Source organism: Neoarius graeffei, chromosome 27 (assembly GCF_027579695.1).
Source record: "Neoarius graeffei isolate fNeoGra1 chromosome 27, fNeoGra1.pri, whole genome shotgun sequence".
Taxonomy (NCBI): Eukaryota; Metazoa; Chordata; class Actinopteri; order Siluriformes; family Ariidae; genus Neoarius; species Neoarius graeffei.
Genome location: NC_083595.1, coordinates 23,738,705 through 23,766,193, shown reverse-complemented (window position 1 = coordinate 23,766,193; position 27,489 = coordinate 23,738,705). Strand labels below are relative to the sequence as shown.

Genomic DNA, 27,489 nt, shown 5'->3' with positions numbered 1-27,489 from the left:
CCAGGAGATGAGTAGAGTAGGTGGTAAGAAGAGGGTGGATCCTTCGGATGAAAATGAGCCAGAAACACTGCATTATTTGATTGCCATCTGTTTGAATGCAGCTTAGCACGTGTTATCAACTATTTTCAGGAGTAAGAACAAGCATGTGGAAACAAAAACACTGATGATTATGGTTGTTTCATATAATTTGAATACTTAAGTATTTGTTTCTCTGTTAAGTTTCATCTTTACTGTCTGATCAGATAATGGCTTCTCCTCCTTATATATAGTGCTCTCCATGTTCAAATGTGAGTAGGGTTGCAAAATTCCCGGGAATTTACAGAGTGGAAAATTTCCATGGAAATTTTGGGAATTAACGAACTTTACTTAAAAATTGATACAAAAAAAAGGTCCTTTTATTCAGATTAGGATATTTCTCTGGGTCTCTGTTCTGTTCAGAAGAACATACAAGCAAAAACAAGCATGTAACTAATTAAACAACTGAGAAAATTAATAACCACCAAATGTTTTACAAAAACAGTACAGGTCTTCCCTGGTACATGTACAACCCCGATTCCAAAAAAGTTGGGACAAAGTACAAATTGTAAATAAAAACGGAATGCAATAATTTACAAATCTCAAAAACTGATATTGTATTCACAATAGAACATAGACAACATATCAAATGTCGAAAGTGAGACATTTTGAAATTTCATGCCAAATATTGTCTCATTTGAAATTTCATGACAGCAACACATCTCAAAGTTGGGACAGGGGCAATAAGAGGCTGGAAAAGTTAAAGGTACAAAAAAGGAACAGCTGGAGGACCAAATTGCAACTCATTAGGTCAATTGGCAATAGATCATTAACATGACTGGGTATAAAAAGAGTATCTTGGAGTGGTAGCGGCTCTCAGAAGTAAAGATAGGAAGAGGATCACCAATCCCCCTAATTCTGCGCCGACAAATAGTGGAGCGATATCAGGAAGGAGTTCGACAGTGTAAAATTGCAAAGAGTTTGAACATATCATCATCTACAGTGCATAATATCATCAAAAGATTCAGAGAATCTGGAAGAATCTCTGTGCGTAAGGGTCAAGGCCGGAAAACCATACTGGGTGCCCGTGATCTTCGGGCCCTTAGACGGCACTGCATCACATACAGGCATGCTTCTGTATTGGAAATCACAAAATGGGGTCAGGAATATTTCCAGAGAGCATTATCTGTGAACACAATTCACCGTGCCATCCACCGTTGCCAGCTAAAACTCTATAGTTCAAAGAAGAAGCTGTATCTAAACATGATCCTGAAGCGCAGACGTCTTCTCTGGGCCAAAGCTCATTTAAAATGGACTGTGGCAAAGTGGAAAACTGTTCTGTGGTCAGACGAATAAAATTTGAAGTTCTTTATGGAAATCAGGGACGCTGTGTCATTCGGACTAAAGAGGAGAAGGACGACCCAAGTTGTTATCAGCGCTCAGTTTAGAAGCCTGCATCTCTGATGGTATGGGGTTGCATTAGTGCATGTGGCATGGGCAGCTTATACATCTGGAAAGACACCATCAATGCTGAAAGGTATATCTAGGTTCTAGAGCAACATATGCTCCCATCCAGACGACGTCTCTTTCAGGGAAGACCTTGCATTTTCCAACATGACAATGCCAAACCACATACTGCATCAATTACAGCATCATGGCTGCGTAGAAGAAGGGTCCGGGTACTGAACTGGCCAGCCTGCAGTCCAGATCTTTCACCCATAGAAAACATTTGGCGCATCATAAAACAGAAGATATGACAAAAAAGACCAAAGACAGTTGAGCAACTAGAATCCTACATTAGACAAGAATGGGTTAACATTCCTATCCCTAAACTTGAGCAACTTGTCTCCTCAGTCCCCAGACATTTACAGACTGTTGTAAAGAGAAAAGGGGATGTCTCACAGTGGTAAACATGGCCTTGTCCCAACTTTTTTGAGATGTGGTGTTGTCATGAAATTTAAAATCACCTAATTTTTCTCTTTAAATGATACATTTTCTCACTTTAAACATTTGATATGTCATCTATGTTCTATTCTGAATAAAATATGCAATTTTGAAACTTCCACATCATTACATTCCGTTTTTATTTACAATTTGTACTTTGTCCCAACTTTTTTGGAATCGGGGTTGTATAATGAATTAAACAATAACCTTAGACTTTGTGAGACCTTATCTTCTAAAGCAACTTTAACTCTACTTATGATTTTGAAGACTGCTTCCTGGAACTTTTTTGTTTACTAATTATACTTCAACAACTTGAATTCCTTTATCATTTTTCAACTGATTTGTAAACTATATCCTGTCAAGTAATTTGCTTGCAAATTATTGGATTAGAAGTAATGATTAGGGTATACAATGCTATTAAAACAATGGCATTAAACAGCCTTGCTCCAGATTCAAAGAAAAAGTGGCACTAATATATTTTACAAGCAGCAAAACTTATTTCAAAACTACTAGTAATTAGAAATTTTAATTTTTACATTTTTTTTAATATTCCTCGTTATTTTATGATGTGATACCTTTGTGCTTAAATCTATAGACAAGTCTTCAAGTTTTGTAAAATTTTGTAACAAAAATTGGTCAAAATTGAGTTTCTGCAAGATTTTTAGACATCACTACTTGTTATGCAATGACTTATGCCGCTTTTCCACTACAAACGCGGCTGAGTCGGGCTGAGCCGTGCCGTGCTGAGTCGAGCTGAGCGGGGCTGTTGGAGTTGCATTTTGACTACAACCGCGCTGAACCGTGCTGGCTGGAAGTGGGTGGACACATTGGGTGGAGTTAGCGAAAGTGGGTGGACGTCACGTGATGTCGTTAAGCAGCGCAAACAGTGACATCAGTGAGCTTTTAAGCGGTAGTCTCACGACCCGAATAGTAAACAATAAACATGGACATGGAGTCGTTAGTGTTGCTGGTCTTGGTGCTGTGGCTTGTTGTCACCGACAACGCCAACAGATACTGGCAAGAGTGTATAGATGAGGCGAGGCGCATAAGGCTCCAGAAATTCTCGTAATTCGTAATTCTTCTTCTTCCGGGTTTACGGTGTTTACAGATCCCAGCGTGCTCGCGGGGTGTGTGTGGGCATGTGAGGACACTCCTCCTCACCAATCAGTGCACAGGGGAGTGTCTGCTCACGCCCCCAGCCTCACTCGGCTTGCTTTGGCTCGCTTCAGCCCCACTCCAAAACGGTGCGAGTTTTAGGGGCTAAGCAGGGCTGAAGCGAGCTGAGTCGTGCTGTTTTTTGGTAGTCGAAACGCGAGCCGTGTCGGGCTGAAGTGAGCTGAAGCGAGCTGAAAAAGGGTAGTGGAAAAGGGCCATTAGATTGCCAGTTAATTCTTACCAAAGGGTACACTCCTAGAAAAATAATCTATTCAATTCAAAATGACTAGATATCTTGTCCAAGGGACACTTAATAGAAATCTATTCAAATGCAGATTCGAAAGGTCCCCAACACACACACACACACAAAAAATTTATTCAAAATATGTGTCGTAGACCAAGGGATACAAGACCTTCTACACTTTTGTGGTACGGAACTTGGGAATGCGCATTTGACTTTTGACAATTTTGACTGGATTTCTATTAAGTGTCCCTCGGACTAGATAATTGAGATTGAGAATAATAATTTTTCACTGAAAAATCTGAATAATATTGAAAACCTAAAAGCCTTTTATTAATTGGCCTTTAGCAATATGTCCTATTCTTAATTAGCACAAAACAGTACATAATTGAAAGGCTTGACATGGGTTTTAATTTGTTTTTCTGGGTGATGAAATGTTTTAAAATGTTTAAAACAATAAATGCCAAAATTGAAAATTCCCAATATTCCCGGGCCCTTCAAAATTCCCGGAAACTTTCCGGGAAAGTTTCCAAAATTCCCGGAAACTTTTTCACCCCTTTGCAACCCTAAATGTGAGCCGTATGGATTCACCAAAAACAGATTAAAAATCAGAATGCAAGACTGGTACAAAGTTGAGGGACTGAATTCATAACACCTACAAACCCCCTGTTCAATTTCCTTGTTTGCTTCTGTTACTTTTACACAGGCACTCTTGCACTATAGGCTATTTTTAAGTTCCCTAAAAGTAAACTGGCTTATGTTGATGTTCATTTTTTTTTTTATTTAACTGCACCATCAGACACCATTGACATTATTTGTTTAGACTGATATGCTTGTGCTCTTTCCTCTTTGTGCAATAAAAAAGTTAAGTTGCAAATATAATAGCTATTTCATTTGCGAGGCTGATTTCAGGACATTTGTGCTTTGCACTGTTGCTGTCTCCTGGATATATTTTAAAATTCATGCAGGAAACACCCAAGCCAAGGTACTGGATCAGGATAGCTTCCAAGTCCTAGAGTGCATCAAAGGGGACTAGTATATTGTGGACATGGCCCACAAAATTCTGATTCATTATCAAATATAAATATTTATTACGTTATTTAAAAAAACCAGCAAATATGCGAAGCATGTAAAATGCTGTTCAGACCAGCTGCACCCCTGCTTACTTCACCGGTAATTTGCAAAACATTAAACTCGTGTTTCTCGTAACTCTCCCTGCCCACTTTCTGTCGCTAACATCACATTACAGCTAACAAAAGAAAAAAAGTGACGTTTGGCAATAAAAAGACAATTCGCATTGAACCTAAATGACTTCCGGACACTTTTTTTGCGTTGCGTCATTGCCAGCATGAGCACAGGGTAAAGGTTTGCTCCAGCAGTGCCAGGGGAAATACACACTTATCCACTGTTCCTGAATTAGCTCATGAAGGAGAAATGAAAAGAATAGATTCTAACATTTTTATCGTTTCCATGACACTTGGACTTTATATGATCGTGGAACCACATCATAATTGGTTGCTCAGAATTTGCTAGATGTCATTTATGCTTTTCCTCAGGAGCTTCATGTCTAAATGCTCTTGAATGTTCTACTGGCAGCACGTTTGTTTACATGAGTAAAACATTCTCACACACTCCTTTATTCATCAACTAGTGGAAGCAGTGGGAAGGTTAGGTCATTATTGTAACCTGCACAAATTTCACATGGATTTCTTTTAAAGCACTTTTTTTTTAACTGTATTACTGTAAAAAAAATCATCTTAAACATCTGTATCGTGTGATTAGCACACAATAATTTCAGCATTTCCTGTACTGAGAAGGGGTAAAAAAAACAGGAAACGTTTACTCAAACTGACTGCAGTTAACAAGTAACTTTATAAGCATTTTTACAATTTCTTCAGTCCAAAATAAGTCATATCACTATAATTAGAACATGGAATAAACCACATCAGACTATCATGAACACTGTGTAATGTAAACATTAGGGCGCTGTAATGTGCACGGATGAAAGTCTTCCGGATTTACCCAGAAATCCGGATATTTGACAAAACTCTTGAAAATCTCTAGCCTGGCAAGCCAGACTAAATGTGAATATTTAGTCTGGCCTCGATCCGTAGACATTTCCGAAGGGGGTGGGAGGAACAAACTGCTGTCTTTCAAACTGTCTCTGTGCGTATAGGCCAACGCTCTGACCAATCAGCGCAACAGTGACTGTGACGTAGTCAGAGCGACAGAAAGCAGTGGGGGAGACCTTGAAATAAATAATTTTTCAAAATGCGTATTAATTAATAAGCAGGTTCTAGATATGAAGAAGTTTGGAGATAATGACCACAAGTTTGGAGTCTGTACCACATACACTTTATTTTTTTTTCCCCCCCAAGTGTTTTTCAAGGGTTTGCTTAAACTGTTTTTGAGAGTTTTTATTTAGTGGTGTTTGGTGAAATAATTTCCCTTAAATTTAAAATAATGGGAAAATAAGAAACAATCAAAAAGTAATGTTTCAAAGCTGTTTATTAATTCTTCGTACTGCACAAACTAGCCCCATCCTTTTGGCTACGAGCGGAGCCAGCTGGTAGATCAGACTTTTGCCATAGCCGGTCGGCAAAACAGCGAAAACGTCCTTCTTGAAAAGGAATGAGCGGAGAGCCTCTTCCTGCTCATGTTTCAGCGAAAACTCCAAGTCTAATTCTTCTAAAACTGATTCCAAAGCGGAGTCAAACGCGCGCTGTTCACTAGCGGTAGCCATCTTTCCTGCTGTGCTTTCTCCAGCGTCGTGCAGCTTTGTCGTCACTCCTGCAAAAGCCAGCCCAAAGAATCCAAACAAAAACCTTGCGTTGTGATTGGCGGGCACGATTTGATGCCCGGGGTGTTTTTGTTTATATGGTGCGAGGCTAGACCCACTCGCTAGGCAAAAATATTTTTGGCCGCTAGGCGGGTGGGTCTAGTTTACTAGGCTAGAAAATCTCCGGTTTTCCGAATGGAGAAATTTATTTTTCGGATTTTTCACGTTCCTAGACGTGGCATAATACTTTGCATCATCCTTGCATGGGCGTGGTCCTTAAATAGCCCGAGCATAGTTCATTGATTAAAGACAGGTGTTCTTTGTTAACGGCGCGCATGCTGGAGCTCGTTAGGTGCACGTGCTAAGGCGCGCAGGACTGACACCATTCTGTGCAAGCGCAACAAAATCGCACTAGAAAGCATGTTCAAGCTGCCAGTGTAGCTGCAGTCTTTTTAGGTGCAAATTACAAGTATTTCCTCGTGTTAATAATTCGCCGTGTCAAAACAAGCAAAACTTTCCTCCTCCTTTTGAAGTGAAGAGAGGTAAGCAATTTATTATATTTTTTTTCCATCAAAGTTGCATTTTGTGGTTTCGAAGCTAAGTTTTAGTGCCGTTTCTAGAACACAACATCAAGAAAACGTTGAAGAAACAGCAATAATGGAAGAGCCGGTTTCTAAGCTACCTAAAACTAGCAATGGTAATTATTTTTTGTTACATAATGCACTCAGGCTGCCAGTCAGTGTGTGACCCCCAGGCTTCAACTCGCATAAATATGAATTGGAAATTTTTAGTTCACTTTAGCTTATGCAAACGCACAACTCTACTAAAAGATAGATAAACGAGGCTTAATGTCCCCAACATTGAAACTTGAAAGCTTTAGAAACTCTAACAGACCTTTACTTTTTAACAGTACTGTTTTGGGATTTTGCTGAGTTTACCTTCAACTGTCTGATTTTTTTCAAAGTAATTAACTGTGTAGCCAGGAAAATCACCGCGTTTTCTAAATGCACTCCTGAAAATTACTCATTAACTAATTAACTAGGGGAATTTAAATTTGATATTTTTGACATGTTAATCATTAATGTACATGAAAGAAAAAGGCTTAAAAGTTATAATTGTTTTAGTGAAAATAAGTACCAAAATGCACTAGAATGCAGGGTTTTGCATGTTATGTTAAATTTAACATGTTATGTTAAATATTTTCAGGGGACGTCCCCCCCCCCCCCCCCCCCAATCTTAGTTTGACTTTCAAAAGTTCAGGGTTTTTTTTTTTCTTTGCTCCACTTTCATCTCTAAATGTGGCTGCCCACTGCTCTGGGTGTGCCCGTGTGCGTGTTCATGACTTCAGATGGATTAAATGCAGAGGATGAATCTCACTGTGCTTGAAGTGTGCATGTGACAAAGGTTTCTCCTTCATTAACTGATTACAATTCAACTATATACTTTAGATATGTATGCTTTGAGTTATATATATATCCCCCCCCCCAAAGTATAGAGTTACATGGAAATTTCTGCCCTTGGTATTCACCTACATGCCATAGAGGCAGTGGGCAGAGATTAGATTGTAAAACACTGACGTGTCCTTTTAAATAAGAATAGATGAGGGCCTTCATTAGTCATTGCACAGGATGTGTGTCTGTGTTTTCGTGTAGTTGAATTTTTGCACAAATTAACTTCTAATCCTTTCTGCTGTGTAGCTACAGATATTAAGAGTCTCAGTGAAGGCTCTCACCTGGCATGGGATGATCCCTTTTATGATATTGCAAGGCATCAAATAGTGGAAGTGGCAGGTGAGTCATCAACTACTGCATATTAATACTGTAGAATACAAGCAAGCAATAAACAGTAACCATTAACTGTGAACTATCTTTGCCTTCTCTGTCTCTCGTCTTCTAACCGTATTTTGTGCAGGTGATGATAACTTTGGGCGAAAAGTGATAGTGTTCAGCGCATGTCGCATGCCCCCACATCATCAGCTAAACCACCACATGTTACTGATGTAAGTGTCTATGCTTTACATTGTTCAGTGTTCTTTGATTTGAATCTCTAAAACACAGCATGTAAACAGGCTGGCATGAAGATAAGCATTGGCAAGACAGAGGTAATGAAAGTCTGCAGAAGGCCAAGTAACTTAAATGTATACTTGGGAGGGGTGGAATTGAAACAAATGACTGAGTTTAGATATTTGGGAAGTACTTTCACCGAAGATGGAAGGATGAACAGGGAAATTGAGAAAGGGTGCAAAAAGCATATAACATCAGCTCTCCCCACCCTTGAAACACCCAAACATCCCAATAGAAACAAAATCAAAGATAATAACTTATGTTTTCATTCCCACTCACTCATCAATGCCAAACATGGACCCTAACCAAACCCCTAGAGAGCAAAGTTGTAACCTGTGAGACGCGATACCTTAGAAAATCAGTCAATAAGATCAGACTTGATAAGATCCGAAACTCCAAGAGAAGGGAGATGGTAGGAACAAAACCTGTCCATCATATAGAAGAGCAGAGGATTAAATGGTTTGGCCACCTCGTGTGAATGTCATCCAAACAACCCGCCCACCACACATACAATATGCGAATCTCTGGATTTAAAGCCAAAGGCAGACCAAGGAAGACCTGGACAAATTGTCAAAGAATCTTTGCTAAAGCATAACCTCACCTTGGAACAGGCTCTCCACTTGGCTACAGAGAAAAGACTCTTTCTTCCTGCGACACCCCCAAGGCTATAAGCAGATTGGCAAAAGAAGAATGTGGATAAAGTTCCAGTTCTGTTTTGTTCTGAATATTTTTGACTGGGCATAGGACTTCCTCTAAAGTGTTTGCTGGAATGCACTTGCACTGCAGAACACTTTCCTTTAAACAGGAACAAACTCCAGACTATATATAGGTTTACACACACACACACACACACATTACACAAACACTCAGGAGGATAATTGTTTGTTTATTTGCTCGGTAGGCTGGTTAAAGAAAATATCTCACAAATAAACAAACTGAGCAAAAAATTGGTCTTTTATCTTTTTTTTTCTTTCATAAAAAAGCTGCATTTTGAATTTGTTCTTAATGGTATAACCACTCAAGTGATGAAAATAGATTGGACTATTTTTTTTTTTTTTTATCAAGGAGGCCGCCAAAACTCCATCGTGTGTGATGTCATTTTCCTTGAGCACAGCGGAGGTGTACAATTGCATGCTATACTACTATCAGTGGGGCAAAGTATTCTGTCAGGGATAGTTGGAGACGAATGTAAGTGCAGAAGATCTTTATTATAAAGAAAAGTGCAAACAGTCCAAATCGGCAGGCGTATATCGTGAATGGTAAAACAGGCAAAAGGTCGAGCAAGGCACAAACAATATCGTAGACAGAACCAGGGTCAAAACCGGGGAACAGGAATCAGAAATCAGTCAGGAAACAAGGCTTGGTAATGTCTCAACAACGCAGTACTTCGCAAAGTAAGTCTGCATTCTGAGTCCTTATTTAGGCGCACTGATTGCGCCTTAATCTCGTGCAGGTGTGTATCATTTGCGATGTGCATGCAAGTCAGGTCAGAGTGCGCCTGAGAGTCCTTCTGTTGTGACAACGATAGTATGATATTATGGTCTAGCATGACTTCTCTGTCAATTTGTTTGCATTTCTCCACAAAAATTATGGTAATGCAGTATTAGAAAAGGAATCAAAATAAAGTAGTGGCTAGTTTATTGCCTGTTTTATTTAAAAAAATATTTACCTACTTATTTTCCATCTGTTTAATGCATGACACGGTATGCTGTCGTGTGGAATCCTACGTCATGTGGCGCCACCCTCGTTTTCGTCTCGTAATATCTGGCTAATCCAGTAAGGCCGCACCTGGGGAAATGGCCTAACAGACTGATGTTACAACTTGAACATGTTTTTTTAAGCTAAAGTCTGCTTAATTTTTTTTTCATCTAGAGCATCTTGTATTAATGTATAATGATGACATTTCATAACCCTGTAATTTCAAAATTTCCTGGTTAATCACTTTAATGAATTTATGGCTTGTCAATCCACTGTTTAGGTACAGAGTATATATTATACAGAATAGAGACCTGCTAATTATTTGATAATTTTGTTACATGTCTGTTACATCTGAATGTAAGACAGGAGAAAAGAAGAATGGTCATTTCTACCCCCACACCATTCTGACATGATGCATTTCTTATAACAGCACGGCTTTGCCAGTAGTTCTGATTGCATTAATTTGTCGACACATTCCATAAGAAGACTTTTATTTATTTATTTTTTAATTAAACATTTTTGGAAGGATTCTCAAATGTAAGCATTTTGTAATAGGATGTTTTCTGCCATGGGAGATACTTCAGGACAAAAGACTTTGTGCTTTTTGGGTTTTGATAACATTTCACATGAAAATACAGCTCGTAGAGAAGTGAAGAAAAAAGAGAGGCAGGTGAGGGAGTAAATATTTATAGCTGCTATCATGTAAGTGAGAACAGGAACTAACGTTTTTCGTGGAAGCTCCACAACATTAACAGTAACTATATTAAAAGTATGATGTGTCGTTTTTCAACTAATTATAAAATCTAATTGTTTTTATATATTATACACACACACACACACACACACACACACACACACACACACACACAGTAGCATGCTAAAGTTTGGGCACCTTGCTGAAAATGTCTGTTATTGTGAATAGTTAAGTGAGCAGAAGATTAACTGATCACCAAAAGGCATAAAGGTAAAGACGAGACATTTCTTTTCAGCATTTTATGCAGGATTTGTGTATTATTTTTGTTTTGTACAATTGGAGAGTGAAAAAAGAAAAGGAACACCATGTGAAAGTTTGGGCACCCCAATACATTTGAGTTCTCACATAACTTTTACCAAGGTTCCAGATCTTAATTAGCTTATTGAGCTGTGGCTTGTTCAAATTCTTCATTAGGAAAGGTCAGATGATGCAGATTTCAAAGTTGTATAAATTCTCTGACTCCTCAAACTTGTCCCTAAAATCAATAGCCGTGGACTCCTCTAATCAACTCCCTAGCATTCTGAATAATAAAATAATTGATGCTCACAAAGCAGGAGAAGGCTACAAGAACATAGCAAAGTGTTTTCAGGTAGCTGTTTCCTCAGATCGTAATGTTATTAAGAAATGGCAGTTAACAGAAACAGTGGAGATCAAGGTGAGGTCTGGAAGATGAAGAAAACTTTCTAAAAGAACTGCTCGTTGTATTGCTAGAAAGGCAAATAAAACCCCCTGTTTGACTGCAAAAGACCTTCAGAAAGATTTAGCAGACCCTGGAGTGGTGGTGCACTGTTCTACTATGCATCGACACCCAAACAAATATGATCTTCATGAGAGAGTCATCAGAAGAAAACCTTACCTGTGTCTTTGCCACAAAATTCAGTGTCTGAAGTTTGCAAATGAACATCTAAGCAAGCCTGATGCATTTTGGAAACAAGTCCTGTGGACTGATGAAATCAAAATAGAACTTTTTGGCTACAATGTGCAAAGGTATGTTTGGAAAAAAACGGGTGCCAAATTCCAGGAAAAGAACTCCTCTCCAACTCTTAAGCATGGGGGTGGATCTATCATGCTTTGGGGTTATGTTGCAGCCAGTGGCACAGGGCACATTTCATTGGTCGAGGGAAGCATGGATTCGAATAAATATCGGCAAACTCTGGAAGCAAACATCACACCATCTGTAAAAAAGTTGAAGTTTAAAAGAGGATGGGTCCTACAATAAGACGATGATCCAAAACACACCTCAAAATCTACAATTGAATACCTCAAGAGGCACAAGCTGAAGGTTTTGTCATGGCCCTCACAGTCCCCTGACCTAAACATCATTGAAAATCTGTGGATAGATCTCAAAAGAGCAGTGCATGCAAGACAAGCCCAACTTGTAGAACTGGAAGCCTTTTGCAAGGACGAATGCGCGAAAATCCCCCAAGTAAGAACTGAAAGATTATTAGCTGGCTACAAAAAGTGTTTACAAGCTGTGATACTTGCCAGAGTGGGTGTTGCTAGGTACTAACCATGCAGGGTGCCCAAACTTTTGCTTTGGGCCCTTTTCATTTTTTGGTATTTTACACCTGTAAATGATGGAAATTTAAAATGTAAGCTTGCGGAAAATATTAAAGAAATGTTTCATCTTTACCCTTATGCCTTTTGGAGATCAGTTCATCTTCTGCTCACTTAACTATTCACAGTAACAGACATTTTCAGCAAGGCTGCCCAAACTTTTGCATGCCACTTATATAGCAGTCAAAACCCTAATGGTGCCTTCCTGAGAACTGAGCTCACAATTAGTAACACAGACTAACTGCTGAGGTATCACTGCCTGATATGAACTGTGGCATTGCAGGTACCTAAAACAGACACTGGATAAGTATGTGGAGAGCGATTACACACTGATCTACTTCCACCATGGCATGACCAATGAGAACAAGTTGTCCCTCAGCTGGCTACGAGATGCCTACCGCGAGTTTGAAAGAAAGTAGGTCACCATCATTTCTCTCTGACTGAGCCTTTCTATATGCAGTGAGTTTTAATAAACTGATATTGTACACATTTATATATACATGCATAAAAATTTGCAGCATCGCATGAATTCTAGAACATATGGTGAAGTTCATTCTGTGTGTCTTTATCAGGTATAAGAAGAACATTAAGGCATTTTATATTGTCCATCCCACTATGTTTATCAGAACCGTCCTCATCTTCTTCAAACCACTGATCAGGTCAACATTAAATGCACTTCACCTGCACTGTAAATACACAAATGTATTATGTAAAGACTTGGGGTGTGTGTGTGTGTGTGTGTGTGTGTGTGTGTGTGTGTTTTTATATATATAAATAATGTGTGTGTGTGTGTGTGTGTGTGTGTTTTTATATATATAAATAATGTGTGTGTGTGTGTGTGTGTGTGTGTCCTTTTATATAATATAAACACAAGTGTTTTACTGGGAAATACGCATGTAGCAAGCACTGATGTGGATGGAGGACTGAAGCACGGCAGGCGGGAGATGATGTTCTCTCACACTTTTTTATTTTTACAACGATAGCTTTTCAGCTTCATATGTTTCACTCATTATTCAGTCAGAGAGAGACACACACACACACACACACACACACACACACGTTCTGGTCGGGAGAGCTCCCTTCTCTTCACTGTCTGCCGTTACTGCAACAGGGACGTACACACACACACACACACACACACACCATTAATTGACAACAGGTGCATTGACTTTGCCACTCACCTTCCCTGACCCCACCCTCCATTCACAAACCAATGCTTGGCCACAACCCCGCTGCCATATACCCCCACTGCCCGACTCAGGCCGGGTAGCCATCCTTCCTGCAGCGGACTCCATCTGCGCCCCCGGCCTGTGGACCACCTCGAATTTAAACGGCTGGAGGGCATGAAAGATGCCAATGCGTGGATAACCCGTTGGTATCTCACCAACGGGTTATCCGCGCATTGGCATCTTTCATGCGATAGAGCCACTGGATGAGTGCGTGGTCCAAACAGAGGGTCAAAGGGCACCCCAGCAGGTGGTATCGGAGGGTGAGGACCACCCACTTGAACCAGGCACTCTTTTTCAATGGTGCTATACTTGCTCTCATGCATCGAGAGCTTGCGGCTGATGTACACAGGACGTGTCGCACAGGATGTTCCTCACCCTTCACCACCTGGGACAAAATGGCCCCTAGCCCTCTATTTTGCAGATGGACGCATCAGACAAAGGGGAGAGAGAAGTCAGGGGAGTGTAAGAGTGGCCCCCCACACAGTGCAGCCTTTACCCTGATGAATGCCTGTTGGCACTGCTCTGTCCACTGGACCGGTTCTCGTGCTCCCTTTTTCGTGAGATCAGTCAGCGGGCTGGTGACGTCCAAATAATTAGGTATAAACCTACAATAGTAGCCAGGCAGGCCCAGGAACTGTCTTGCCCCCTTTTTTGGTCTTGGGCCTCGGGCAGGCCACAGTCGCTGCTGCCTTGTCAATTTGGGGATGCACCTGCCCATGACCCAAATGGAAATCAAGATACCGTACTTCCACCCGCCCAATCGCACACTTTTTCGGGTTAGCTGTGAGACCCGCACACCTCAGTGACTCTAGGACAGCCCTAAGGTGCTCAAGGTGCCGCGGTCAATAATTGCTAAACACAATAACATCGTCAAGGTACGCTGCTGCGTAGGCGGCATGGGGATGGAGGAGCTTATCTCTGAGCCGCTGGAACGTAGCGGGAGCCCCAAATAACCCAAAAGGAAGCATGACAAACTGATGTAACCCAAACGGTGTGGAAAAAGCTGGGGGGGTTTTTTCCTCCAGATAGAGGAGTCAAGGGGATCTGCTAATATCCCTTTGTTAAATCCAGTGTGTCGAGTAAAAGCGAGCAGCACCTAACCGATCGAGCAACTCCTTGATGCGAGGCATTGGGTATGCGTCACATTTAGACATCGCGTTGACTTTTCTGTAGTCCACACAGAACTGGACCGACCAGTCAGCCTTGGGGACCAGGACCACGGGGCTGCTTCAGTCACTGTGTGATTCCTCAATTATGCCCATTTTGAGCATGGTCTTGAGTTCGTCCCAAACCACTACAGTGGTGCTTGAAAGTTTGTGAACCCTTTAGAATTTTCTATATTTCTGCATAAATATGACCTAAAACATCAGATTTTCACACAAGTCCTTAAAATAAAGAGAGCCCAGTTAAACAAATGAGACAAAAATATTATACTTGGTCATTTATTTACTGAGGAAAATGATCTAATATTACATATCTGTGAGAGGCAAAAGTATGTGAACCTCAAGGATTAGCAGTTAATTTGAAGGTGAAATTAGAGTCAGGTGTTTTCAATCAATGGGATGACAACCAGGTGTGAGTGGGCACCGTTTTATTTAAAGAACAGGGATCAATCAAAGTCTGATCTTCACAACACGTTTGTGGGAGTGCATCACGGCACGAACAAAGGAGATTTCTGAGGACCTCAGAAAAAGCATTGTTGATGCTCATCAGGCTGGAAAAGGTTACAAAACCATCTCTAAAAGAGTTTGGACTCCACCAATCCAGTCAGACAGATTGTGTACAAATGGAAGAAATTCAAGACCATTGTTACCCACCCCAGGAGTGGTCGACCAACAAAGTTCACTCCAAGAGCAAGGCGTGTAATAGTCGGCGAGGTCACAAAGGACTGCAGGGTAACTTCTGAGCAACTGAAGGCCTCTCTCACATTAATGTTAGCCAATGTTCTCCCCATCAGGAAAACACTGAACAACAATGGTGTGCATGGCAGGGTTGCAAGGAGAAAGCCACTGCTCTCCAAAAAGAACATTGCTGTTCGTCTGCAGTTTGCTAAAGATCATATGGACAAGCCAGAAAGCTACTGGAAAAATGCTTTGTGGACGGATGAGACCAAAATAGAACTTTTTGGTTTAAATGAGAAGCGCTATGTTTGGAGAAAGGAAAACACTGCATTCCAGCATAAGAACTTTATCCCATCTGTGAAACATGGTGGTGGTAGTATCATGCTTTGGGCCTGTTTTGCTGCATCTGGGCCAGGACTGCTTGCCATCGTTGATGGAACAATGAATTCTGAATTATATCAGCGAATTCTCAAGGAAAATGTCAGGACATCTGTCCATGAACTGAGGTGGGGTTTATATTAGACCGTATCAGCAGATCATCAGATTAACGTTTTTAAAACAATTAGTGTGCACACAGCAACACCAATATACGATTCGCGTGCACATAGCAACGCCAATACATGGATACACTCGGCTCCGCAGGCATCCTGCGCTCCAAATCACTCCGCCCTGAACAGCGAGTGCCCTCTGGAGGGTGCGCACTCCGGCCCTGCGCAGCTCACAGAGCACGCGAGTGAAGTGTAAGAGCAGTGATTCGGGACTGAGCCGCTGTGTGTGATCCCAGCGCATATCACTTACCACTTGCAAGTGGAAGGATGGCAAGCCTAAAGACAATCATAACTACACAATGGGCAGTATTTGCATCAGTACTTGCAGTATTTTCATACTTTTATACTCTTTAATGAAAGGTGATACAAGGCGGAAGTCCACGCCGTTTTTCAGCAGTCGCGTCACATGACCAACGCCAGCGAATCAGGAAGGTGGATGTCACAGTGACGTTGTCCAATGACGACGCCAGCTAGAGTTCAGCACAGCGTATCCGCGTATTCTCAATGTTTACACAGCACCGGACCAGATACGATCTGGATTGAATACGTGGACCCTGGCGGATTCCCGTTTCCCGGCGTTTTAATGTAAACGGACAGTGCATCCGCGAAGAAAACGAGACAGATACGGTCTAATGTAAACTTGGCCTATATCTCAAGAGAAGGTGGGTCATGCAGCAAGACAACGACCCTAAGCACACAAGCTGTTCTACCAAAGAATGGCTAAAGAAGAAAGTTAATGTTTTGGAATGGCCAAGTCAAAGTCCTGACCTTAATCCAATCGAAATGTTGTGGAAGGACCTTCAGCGAGCAGTTCATGTGAGGAAACCCACCAACATCCCATAGTTGAAGCTGTTCTGTAGGGAGGAATGGGCCAAAATTCCTCCAAGCCAGTGTGCAGGACTGATCAACAGTTACCGGAAACGTTTAGTGGCAGTTATTGCTGCACAAGGGGGTCACTCCAGAGACTGAAAGCAAAGGTTCACATACTTTTGCCATTCACAGATATGTAATATTGGATCATTTTCCTCAATAAATAAATAAATGACCAAGTATAATATTTTTGTCTCATTTGTTTAACTGGGTTCTCTTTATGTACAACCCCAATTCCAAAAAAGTTGGGACAAAGTACAAATTGTAAATAAAAATGGAATGCAATAATTTACAAATCTCAAAAACTGATATTGTATTCACAATAGAACATAGGCAGCATATCAAATGTTGAAAGTGAGACATTTTGAAATTTCATGACAGCAACACATCTCATATGTTTCTGCAAAACCTGATGAGAGACACGAGCTTAATAGAACTGAGGAATGTGTAAAGGACATTTGACATTGGATGCTTATTAACTTTCTTCTGCTTAACTCTGACAAGACCTGAAGTACTTGTACTAGGACCACATGCAGCTAGAAGCAAGTTTTCTGATTACACAGTAACTCTGGATGGCCTTTGTTTCTTCACGTGCAGCAGTAAAAGACCTCGGAGTGATTTACTGACCCCAGTCTTTCATTCGAAACTCACATTGATAACATCACCTGGATAGCTTTCTTTCATCTCAGAAATATTGCTAAGATAAGAAATTTAATGTTACTATATGACGCGGAAAAACTAGTCCATGCTTTCGTTACCTCCAGGTTGGATTATTGTAATGTCTTACTGTCTGGATGTTTCAGTAAGTGCATAAACAAGCTCCAGTTAGTTCAAAATGCAGCAGCAAGAGTCCTTACTAGAACTAGAAAATATGACCACATCACGCCTGTCTTATCCACACTGTGTTGGCTCCCAATCAAATTTCATATTGTTTATTAAATACTACTATTGACCTTTAAAGCACTGAATGGTCTTGCACCACAGTACCTGAGTGAACTTCTGGTCCTCTATGACCTGCCATGCCTACTTGGATCAAAAGGTGCAGGCGATCTGCTGGTACCTCGTATAGTGAGGGCTACATCAGGGGGCAGAGCCTTTTCTTACAAAGTCCCTCAGTTATGGAACAGCCTTCCAAGTAGTGTTTGGGAATCAGACACAGTCTCAGCATTTAAGTCTAGGTTGAAAACATATCTGTTTAGTCAAGCCTTTTTTTAATGGTGTTTATGAGGTAAAGGTGTAGATCTGGAGGATCCTCAGACATAGTGTTTTGGTAAACTGGGATGTATGGATGCTGTCAGTCCCCCACTCGCTTGCTCACTTCAGTTTGTTGACGGTGTAGTGGCTGGCTGCTTTATGTCCCGGGGCTCCCTCATGCCTGTGTTACCTTCTGGCTCTCCCCTTTTAGTTATGCTGTCATAGTTAGTTGCCTGAGTTCCTGCTTGTACTCAGTGCAATATGTATACTTTTCCTACTTATTCAGGTGACATTGGGCATACCTAACAACCTGTGCCCCCCCCCCCCCCCCCCCCCCCAGATCTGTCTCTCTGAGTTACATGTCGGTCCTGGGATCGAGATGCTGACCTTTTCTGCTCCTCGGACCTGCCTGATCCATCCTGGTGCCGTGTCTGGTTGGAGTCTCATCGCATCGCTCCTGTGGAGGACGGCCCCTTGTGGACAGTTGGGGGTCGTGCCTGGAGGATGCTCTGGACTCTTGCAGTGGTGCTTTTGTGGCTTCGGACTGCAGTTGACTTGCTGACTTTGGGACTGCGGTTGTCGTGAACAGTTTTGCGCTCAGGTTTCCGTTGGTGGGGGGTTTATAGCATCAACAAAGCTGACTTTATGTTAGGACTGTTAATGTTATATTCATGTTGTCTGTTGTTGCCCAAATGAGGATGGGTTCCCTTTTGAGTCTAGTTCCTCTCGAGGTTTCTTCCTCATGTCGTCTGAGGGAGTTTTTCCTTGCCACCGTTGCCACAGGCTTCCTCATTGGGGATAGATTAGGGATAAAATTAGCTCACATTTTAATTCGTTCAAATTCTGTAAAGCTGCTTTGCGACAATGTTTATTGTTAAAAGTGCTATACAAAAAAACTTGACATGACTATATTTGTAGTGCCCCGCCCCTGAGGTTTGTCTCACCTCATAGTCAACGTCCCCAATTCGCCTTGTGACCTCGAAGGGCCCTTGCCACTTGGCAACTGATTTGGAGCTCGACGTGGGCAATAACACAAGTACTTTTGTCTCCCGGTGTGAACTCCCTAAGGCGCATGCCCCTATCATACAGCCGGGTTTGATGTTCTTTTGCCTGCCGTAAATTCTCCTGGGTTAGGTGTGTGAGGGTGTGACACTTTGCGCGCAGGTCCATAACGTATTGAATTTCATTCTTACTAGGTGAAGGTCCCTCTAAAATGCCGCGATACTTTTGCCCATATAATAATTCAAATGAGGAAAATCCCGTGGAGGCTTGCCAGGACCTCTTGTACTATGAATAACGGGTTTGAGCCATTTATCCCAATTACATGCATCTTCACTTAGAAATTTCCAAATTAAATTTTTAAGTGTCTGATTAAAACACTTTAATAAACCATCTATTTGTGGGTGGTAAACACTGGTGCGGATAGATTTAATCCCCAACAACTCTTACAGCTGGTGCAGTGTGCCTGACATAAACACACTGCCTTAGTCTGTCAGGATTTTTTTCAGAATCCTGACCCGGGAGATAATACAGAAGGGCACTTCTGCAGTACTGCGCGTGGAGATATTGCAAAGAGGCACCGCTTCTGGATATCGCATTGCATAGTCCACCAGAACTAAAATAAAGTGATTTACTCGTGCTGAACGATCTAATGGCCCAATGAGATCCATGCCAATTCTCTCGAAGGTAGTCTTGATTAGAGGGAGGGGATTCAAAGGTGCTTTTGGGGTGGCCACAGGATTTATTAATTGGCATTTGCAGCACGCCGCACACCACCGACGGACATCCCCGCGAATCCCTGGCCAATCGAACTGGGCCATTGTTCGGTCCAGTGTCTTATCCTGCCCCAAGTGTCCGGCCATGGGATTAAAGTGAGCCGCATGGAACATGAGTTCCTGATGGCTCTTAAGGATTAACAACTGTGTTAACTGTTCACCAGTTTGAGTGTCCTGCATCACTCGATACAACCTATCCTTAATAATAGCGAAATATGGGAAGGCAGGCATCACGTTTGGCTGGAGAGTTTGGCCATCAATTACTCTCGCATGACAGAGTCTCATCTTGCGACTGCTCTAACAGGAAATCCTCAATGGAATCCCCGAGAGAGGGAGGAGGGGCAAGCTGCTCCTCACTCCTCATATTGCCCTGACGCAGTGCTGACATAGACGGCTCTGTGACAGCTTCCCCAGTCAATGCCACACTGGGATCTCCCCATGACGCACCCACCCTTCACTGTGTTCCATCAATCCTTTAAACCCCGGCCAATCAGTCCCTAAAATCAGCAAGTGGGTGAGACGAGGATTAACCGCTGCCTTTATTCTATGCCCCCCCCCCCAATAGAATTTGGACGGATACTAATGGGTAGTTGTGCACACCCCATGTATCCCCGTGCGCGCACACAACCTTTACCATTTGTGCTCTCCGCAATGCCTCACCTTGCACCAGTCTTTGGTGGATTGAGGTCTGATTACAGCTGGAATCCACCAATGCATGATATGTATCCCCTTGAACACCTTACTGGTATACGATATGCTTGGGGCAGTCTCTGGTGCATCGGGGATCTGGACCACCACTCCCACCTCTATCACAGAGCATTGACTTTGGAGATGTTCCAGCTCCCTGCAGTGCCAGCACACTGGCCCAGGCTTCCCATTTGCACCAGTGTTATGGGCGTCACTCACCTGAAGGGGACAAGAGACAGACACGGAAGGGGAAGACTGGAGGACACTACGGGTGCAACGGGCTGGGGGGAGGAGCCGGCCCATGCCTCCGTGGTAGGGGAACAGGGGAGACATGTCCGCCTGCCATCGGAACCACCGCCAGATGGTCTTCCACCACCTCAGTGGCTTGTTCCAGCGACGTCGGGCGATGACACTGGACCCATGCCGCTGGTCCTTCCAGAAGTCTGCTCCAGTGTCACCAAGTCAACAGTTGATTCCCTCGGCGTCGCAGTCATCCGCCCTCGGCCACCACCGGCAGGCGTCCCGGAGCTGTTGGCCGAATGCGAATGGCCGGCCGAATACCTCCAGCGATGATGTTCCAGGGAGCAGCCGACATGCTGCAGGATGGCTTGCTTCAAGCTGGCGTACACGAGCCGGCTGCACCTCGCCAGTCAATAGCAGGAGTAGGTGCGCTGCTCGACCAGCCACCCCCACACTTTTGGCTGCTTGCTCGAAGAGCACCAGGAAGGCTTCTGGATCGTCATGCAGACCCATCTTTATGAGGGTAACATGGGGAGGGTCCGCTGCGGTGGTGGTTGTGGGCCCCGCCAATACAAGCAGGTGCCGGAACGCCTGGCGATCTTCCTGCTGAGCCAGCATTAAGGCTTCGAAGTGTTGCTCCTGCTCCTTTTGGAGGGCGATCAGTGCTTCATGCTGGTTTTGTTGGGCAGTAGCGGGGGCATGGATGAGGTCCTTGAATGGGGAGGACCCCAAGGGTGGTTCCCTTGGGGAATATATAATATTTTATTTTTTTTTTATAGCTTGTTTATATTTTATATAAACAAGCTATAAAAATTCTTGATAAAAAACCACTTCAGCACCACCATTGCAATATTCTAGAGAAACATCATTTATTAAGTTTTGAAAATTTTAGATTTTTTTCAAGCTTGTGTCTAGTGTACAAGATCCTACATGGTCTGGCCCCAGCTTGTCTATTGGAGTTTGTCTGTTATCGTCCTACTAGTTCCATACGATCCTCTAGAATCGCCTCTGTCTATGACTGTAACATACCTTTTTATCGCACAACTTTTGGACAATCTTCTTTTTCTTTTAAAGCCACTACACAGTGGAATGCACTATCAGGGGATTTAAAGAGCTGTCTCTCCATCAGGAGCTTCAAATCACAACTGAAATGTTTCCTAAAAAACAGTCAAAACTGTAATCACTGATTCATGGTGCTGACAGAATGTGTTTATGTTGGATGCGGGTGTTTGCGTGTGTATGTGTGAGAGTGTGTGTGCCTGTGTGCGAGTTTGGGGTTTAGGGGGTTTGGACACTCATGTGAGTGATTTGTTTACTGTATGAGTGGAGTTTGCTATTTGGGTGAGGCAGGAGGTCTGGATATTTATTTTGTATGTTTTTATGTATTGTTGTTTTTATGTCTTGCCTGGGACTGCAGATGTAAATTAGCCTGAGGCTAACTCTGGTACAATGTATTAAATGGCAACATTTATGTTTTAATTGTACATGGTCCCTTATAAAATAAACTGAAACTTCAGTATCTCCTGGGTTTCGGAACCACTGTAGCAAGCCATGATGTGGGTGAAGTACTGAAGCACGGCAGGCGGGAGATGATGTTCTCACACTTTTTTTTATTTTTTTATTTTTATAAAATAAAAGCTTCATACTTTTCACTCATTACTTAGAGAGACACACACATTCTGGTCAGGAGAGCTCCTTTCTCTTCGCTCTCCCTCCTTTTCTACTCTCTACCATCACTGCAGCAAATACACGCACGCAACGTTAATTGACAACAGGTGCATTGACTTTGCCACTCACCTTCCCTGACCCCACCCTCCATTCACAAACTGACACTTGGCCATGCCCCTGCTGCCACAGCACCACTCGTATTTTTCATATGAACTACAACCCCGATTCCAAAAAAGTTGGGACAAAGTACAAATTATAAATAAAAATGGAATGCAATGATGTGGACGTTTCAAAATTCCATATTTTATTCAGAATAGAACATAGATGACATAAATGTTTAAACTGAGAAAATGTATCATTTAAAGAGAAAAATTAGGTGATTTTTAAATTTCATGACAACACCACATCTCAAAGTTGGGACAAGGCCATGTTTACCACTGTGAGACATCCCCTTTTCTCTTTACAACAGTCTGTAAACGTCTGGGGACCGAGGAGACAAGTTGCTCAAGTTTAGGGATAGGAATATTAACCCATTCTTGTCTAATGTAGGATTCTAGTTGCTCAACTGTCTTGGGTCTTTTTTGTCGTATCTTCCGTTTTATGATACGCCAAATGTTTTCTATGGGTGAAAGATCTGGACTGCAGGCTGGCCAGTTCAGTACCCGGACCCTTCTTCTACGCAGCCATGATGCTGTAATTGATGCAGTATGTGGTTTGGCATTGTCATGTTGGAAAATGCAAGGTCTTCCTTGAAAGAGACGTCATCTGGATGGGAGCATATGTTGCTCTAGAACCTGGATATACCTTTCAGCATTGATGGTGTCTTTCCAGATGTGTAAGCTGCCCATGCCATATGCACTATTGCAACCCCATACCATCAGAGATGCAGGCTTCTGAACTGAGCGCTGATAACAACTTGGGTCGTCCTTCTCCTCTTTAGTCCGAATGACACGGCGTCCCTGATTTCCATAAAGAATTTCAAATTTTGATTCGTCTGACCACAGAACAGTTTTCCACTTTGCCACAGTCCATTATAAATGAGCCTTGGCCCAGAGAAGACGTCTGCGCTTCTGGATCATGTTTAGATATGGCGGCTTCTTTGAACTATAGAGTTTTAGCTGGCAACGGCGGATGGCACGGTGAATTGTGTTCACAGATAATGTTCTCTGGAAATATTCCTGAGCCCATTTTGTGATTTCCAATACAGAAGCATGCCTGTATGTGATGCAGTGCCGTCTAAGGGCCCGAAGATCACGGGCACCCAGTGTGGTTTTCCGGCCTTGACCCTTACGCACAGAGATTCTTCCAGATTCTCTGAATCTTTTGATGATGATATGCAGATGATAATATGTTCAAACTCTTTGCAATTTTACACTGTCGAACTCCTTTCTGATATTGCTCCACTATTTGTTGGTGCAGAATTAGGGGGATTGGTGATCCTCTTCCCATCTTTACTTCCGAGAGCCGCTGCCACTCCAAGATGCTCTTTTTATACCCAGTCAAGTTAATGACCTATTGCCAATTGACCTAATGAGTTACAATTTGGTCCTCCAGCTGTTCCTTTTTTGTACCTTTAACTTTTCCAGCCTATTGCCCCTGTCCCAACTTTTTTGAGATGTGTTGCTGTCATGAAATTTCAAATGAGCCAATATTTGGCATGAAATTTCAAAATGTCTCACTTTCGACATTTGATATGTTGTCTCTGTTCTATTGTGAATACAATATCAGTTTTTGAGATTTGTAAATTATTGCATTTTGTTTTTATTTACAATTTGTACTTTGTCCCAACTTTTTTGGAATCGGGGTTGTGCATTCAGGACATGGAAAACACATTTCTCAATATGTCACTTGTGAGGAAATTAATTAATTGTTTTGATAAATTTGGCTACTTTTTGTTTGTGAATGTGTACGCACGTTATGTTAATGTGCACACAGAAAATCACGTTAGCTTGAACATCTGAATTTTATCTTGTGTTGAGAAACTCACATTTTTCATACAAAATGCATCGTGGCTCTGAGTGACTCATTTAAATAATATTCGCTGGCGTTGAGTGTTATAGCAGACATATTCTGTTCAGCTAGCATGATATTGAACAAGTCGAAGATGAGTTCACTTTCATGCTAGCTGAATGGAATACATCTGATATATCACAAAAAAAGCCATTGTTGTTGTTATTATATAATTTACATATTCCTTTCAGGTGTTCAACGCATAAATTCTCTCAAAGTCTTCCGTATTTAACGAAGCAAGCCTGGTGACCATGTTTGTTTACAAATTGTCAGTCACTTGCCTGCACAGAAGTTTTACGTCTCTGATGTGTGACGTCATGTTGCCTTGACAACCATACAATATCGTAAACCATATTCAACGCTTATTCTCCATTGGGCAGTAGCATAATACATGTAGGATAAGCGATATGCTAACAATATTACATGCTATCAAACCAAATGAATGAAACCCACTAGAAGGGAATAGAATACATGTTTTTATTCCATCGAGAAAGGGTCCTGTATGTATAATAATTTCTGATATTTTGCTCTGATGACATCACTCCCAGTGCTGATTAGACATCAAAATGGCGAACCAGTTCAAAATTGCAATTCTTTTGATGATTTTTTTTTTGGGGGGGAGCATGGATTTGTCCATATAATATAAAGAACATTTCACGGTGGTGTGAAGTTATGAAGTTTATCTTCTCATGTTGAAAAATATCTCATGTTAAAAATATATATAATGTTCACCACTCGAAGATAAACTTTTATATCTTTGTGTGACCATGTAGTATCCTTTATAGTATATGCACACACATTATTCACATGTAGTACATGTTAAATATATCTTAAATATTCTGTATAAGCATAGACTACAGTAGACTGGGTCTTACGTGTGTGTGTGTGTGTGTGTGGTCCACAGCTTCAAATTTGGCCGTAAGATCCACTACGTGAACTACCTGAGTGACCTGGAGGAGATAGTGAAATGTGATCAGCTGGTTATTCCCAGTCGAGTCAAAGCGTAAGACTGTACACATTCTCCATGGTGTAACCATACATACACACCCTGCTTAAAGGAGTGTGCACGATGGTTGCCTTATTTTTGTCTGGATACAGGTATGATGATAAAATCTGTATGAATCTGAAGCCATCTGCGGTATCTGGACCAATTTCTCCCACTCGCAGCCCACCTCTCCCCTTTCAGCAGTTCGGGGTGCCGCTCTCGACGTAAGTGACTTTGTGAGCTTTATTATATATACTCATTGATCTCTGTGTACTGTATAAATGTACTGATTATTATGTATGTTACATATATTCATTGGTCAGAAAGTGTTGATTAATGTTTTATAACAGCAGCTCTCACAATAGTGCTAACAAATCACAGGTTTACATTATTGTGCTTTTTTTTTACTTTTTTTTTAAGGCAATAACTTGTATGACAAAGACTTAATCTAAAGCTAATAATAAAAGTTCTCCTATTTAACAAAATAATCGAGACGCATGTTTCCCATGATTTCATGCTTTGTAATGGTCAAAGGTTTCTGCTATGGAAAAGTCTTCAGGACAAGAGGAGCTTGTGTTTTTTGGTTTATTGGCAACATGTAAAGCTGCCCCTTTTTTTTTTTTTTTTTAAATCTTATTTCAGTAGATGGGCGGCATGGTGGTGTAGTGGTTAGCGCTGTTGCCTCACAGCAAGAAGGTCCGGGTTTGAGCCCCGTGGCCGACGAGGGCCTTTCTGTGCGGAGTTTGCATGTTCTCCCTCCGGGTGCTCCGGTTTCCCCCACAGTCCAAAGACATGCAGGTTAAGGTTAACTGGTGACTCTAAATTGACCGTAGGTGTGAGTGTGAATGGTTGTCTGTGTCTGTGTCAGCCCTGTGATGACCTGGCGACTTGTCCAGGGTGTACCCCACCTTTCGCCCGTAGTCAGCTGGGATAGGCTCCAGCTTGCCTGCAACCCTGTAGAACAGGATAAAGCGACTAGAAATGATGAGATGAGATGAGATTTCAGTAGACAGAAAAATAATGGTTGATGAACAAAAAAATGTTTATACACTATATGGCCAGAAGTATACACCTGACCATCATACTTGTATGTGCTTGTTGAATATCCCTTTCTAGATTTTGTCTCCCTTTACTATTATAATAACCGCCACTCTTCTGGGAGTTGTTTGTTTTGTTTTGTTTTGTTTTGTTTTGTTTGTTTGTTGGTTGGTTGGTTGGTTGGGTGGTAGGTAGGTAGGTAGGTAGGTAGGTAGTGAGGTCAAGCACTGATGTCAGGCAAGGAGGCCTGGGGTGCAGTGTTTCCGAATGATCTCAAAGGTGTTCAGTGGGGTTGAGATCAGGGGCTAAGGTTGTTATGGAAGAACTCAAGTCTTCATGGGCCTCGCTTTGTGCACAGGGGAATTGTCATGCTAGAACAGGTGTGGAATTGGTAGCTTAGTTCCAGTGAAGGGAAATTGTAATGCTACAGCGTACAAAGACATTCTATACAACTCTGCTTCTGCTTTTTGAGGAAGGTCTACATATGGGTATGATGGTCAGGTGTCCACAAACTTTGTCATGTAGCGTAGCTGCTGTAATGTTCTGTAAGTCACAAGTAAACCTCGCCCTGGAGTTCCCCTGTCCTACGTATTTTGGTGTTTTCCCTGCTTTAACACACCCACTTCTACATTAGGGCTTTTAATTAGTGGATCAGTTATTAGAGCAGGCATACTTCAAGGCCAGGGCTGGGAATCTGTAATTTAAGTGATTGCATGAAATATATTGTCTCCTTATATATGCCTCTTATTTATTCATTATTTATTACATGTGTTACAGTATATTAATATTGTTGACTCTTGTCATGGCGGTGTAACTGATGATAAACGTCTTTTGATAAAAGGTTCCATGTAAAGCTTACTCTTTTACTGCAACATAATCTAGAAGAACTATAATGATCACAACCTCAATCACTAATTGAACACTAATAATTCATCTTGTAGTATATATTATGTAAAAGCAGCTTTATGGGTTAAGTGTATGGTGTACTGAAGTTGGGTGCTTTGTATTTTTGTGTTTTAGGTTGAGAGACAAGGGTGCAGACTCAGATAGAATTCCACTGGTGATGCGAGACACCATCACTTTCCTGCAGGAAAAGGGTGTGCAATATTTTCTGCAATTGTATGTTTATATTCTGAGAATAGTTTGCAGAAATTCAGTTATTCAGAAATCAAGTTTTGAAAATATTCATGGGCTGATC

General features: G+C 41.8%; 1 protein-coding gene across 1 annotated transcript in view; it reads left to right on the top strand.

The window, feature by feature from the left end:
* The window catches only part of arhgap1 (Rho GTPase activating protein 1), a 48,598-nt gene that overhangs the window by 14,384 nt on the left and 6,725 nt on the right, over positions 1-27,489 (top strand). Inside the window, exons 3-9 of the mRNA XM_060911062.1 lie at positions 7,832-7,924; positions 8,046-8,133; positions 12,490-12,621; positions 12,779-12,865; positions 25,173-25,271; positions 25,367-25,477; positions 27,312-27,388. Of these exons, the coding sequence (XP_060767045.1) occupies positions 7,832-7,924; positions 8,046-8,133; positions 12,490-12,621; positions 12,779-12,865; positions 25,173-25,271; positions 25,367-25,477; positions 27,312-27,388 (687 nt within the window). The remainder of the gene's footprint in view (positions 1-7,831; positions 7,925-8,045; positions 8,134-12,489; positions 12,622-12,778; positions 12,866-25,172; positions 25,272-25,366; positions 25,478-27,311; positions 27,389-27,489) is intronic.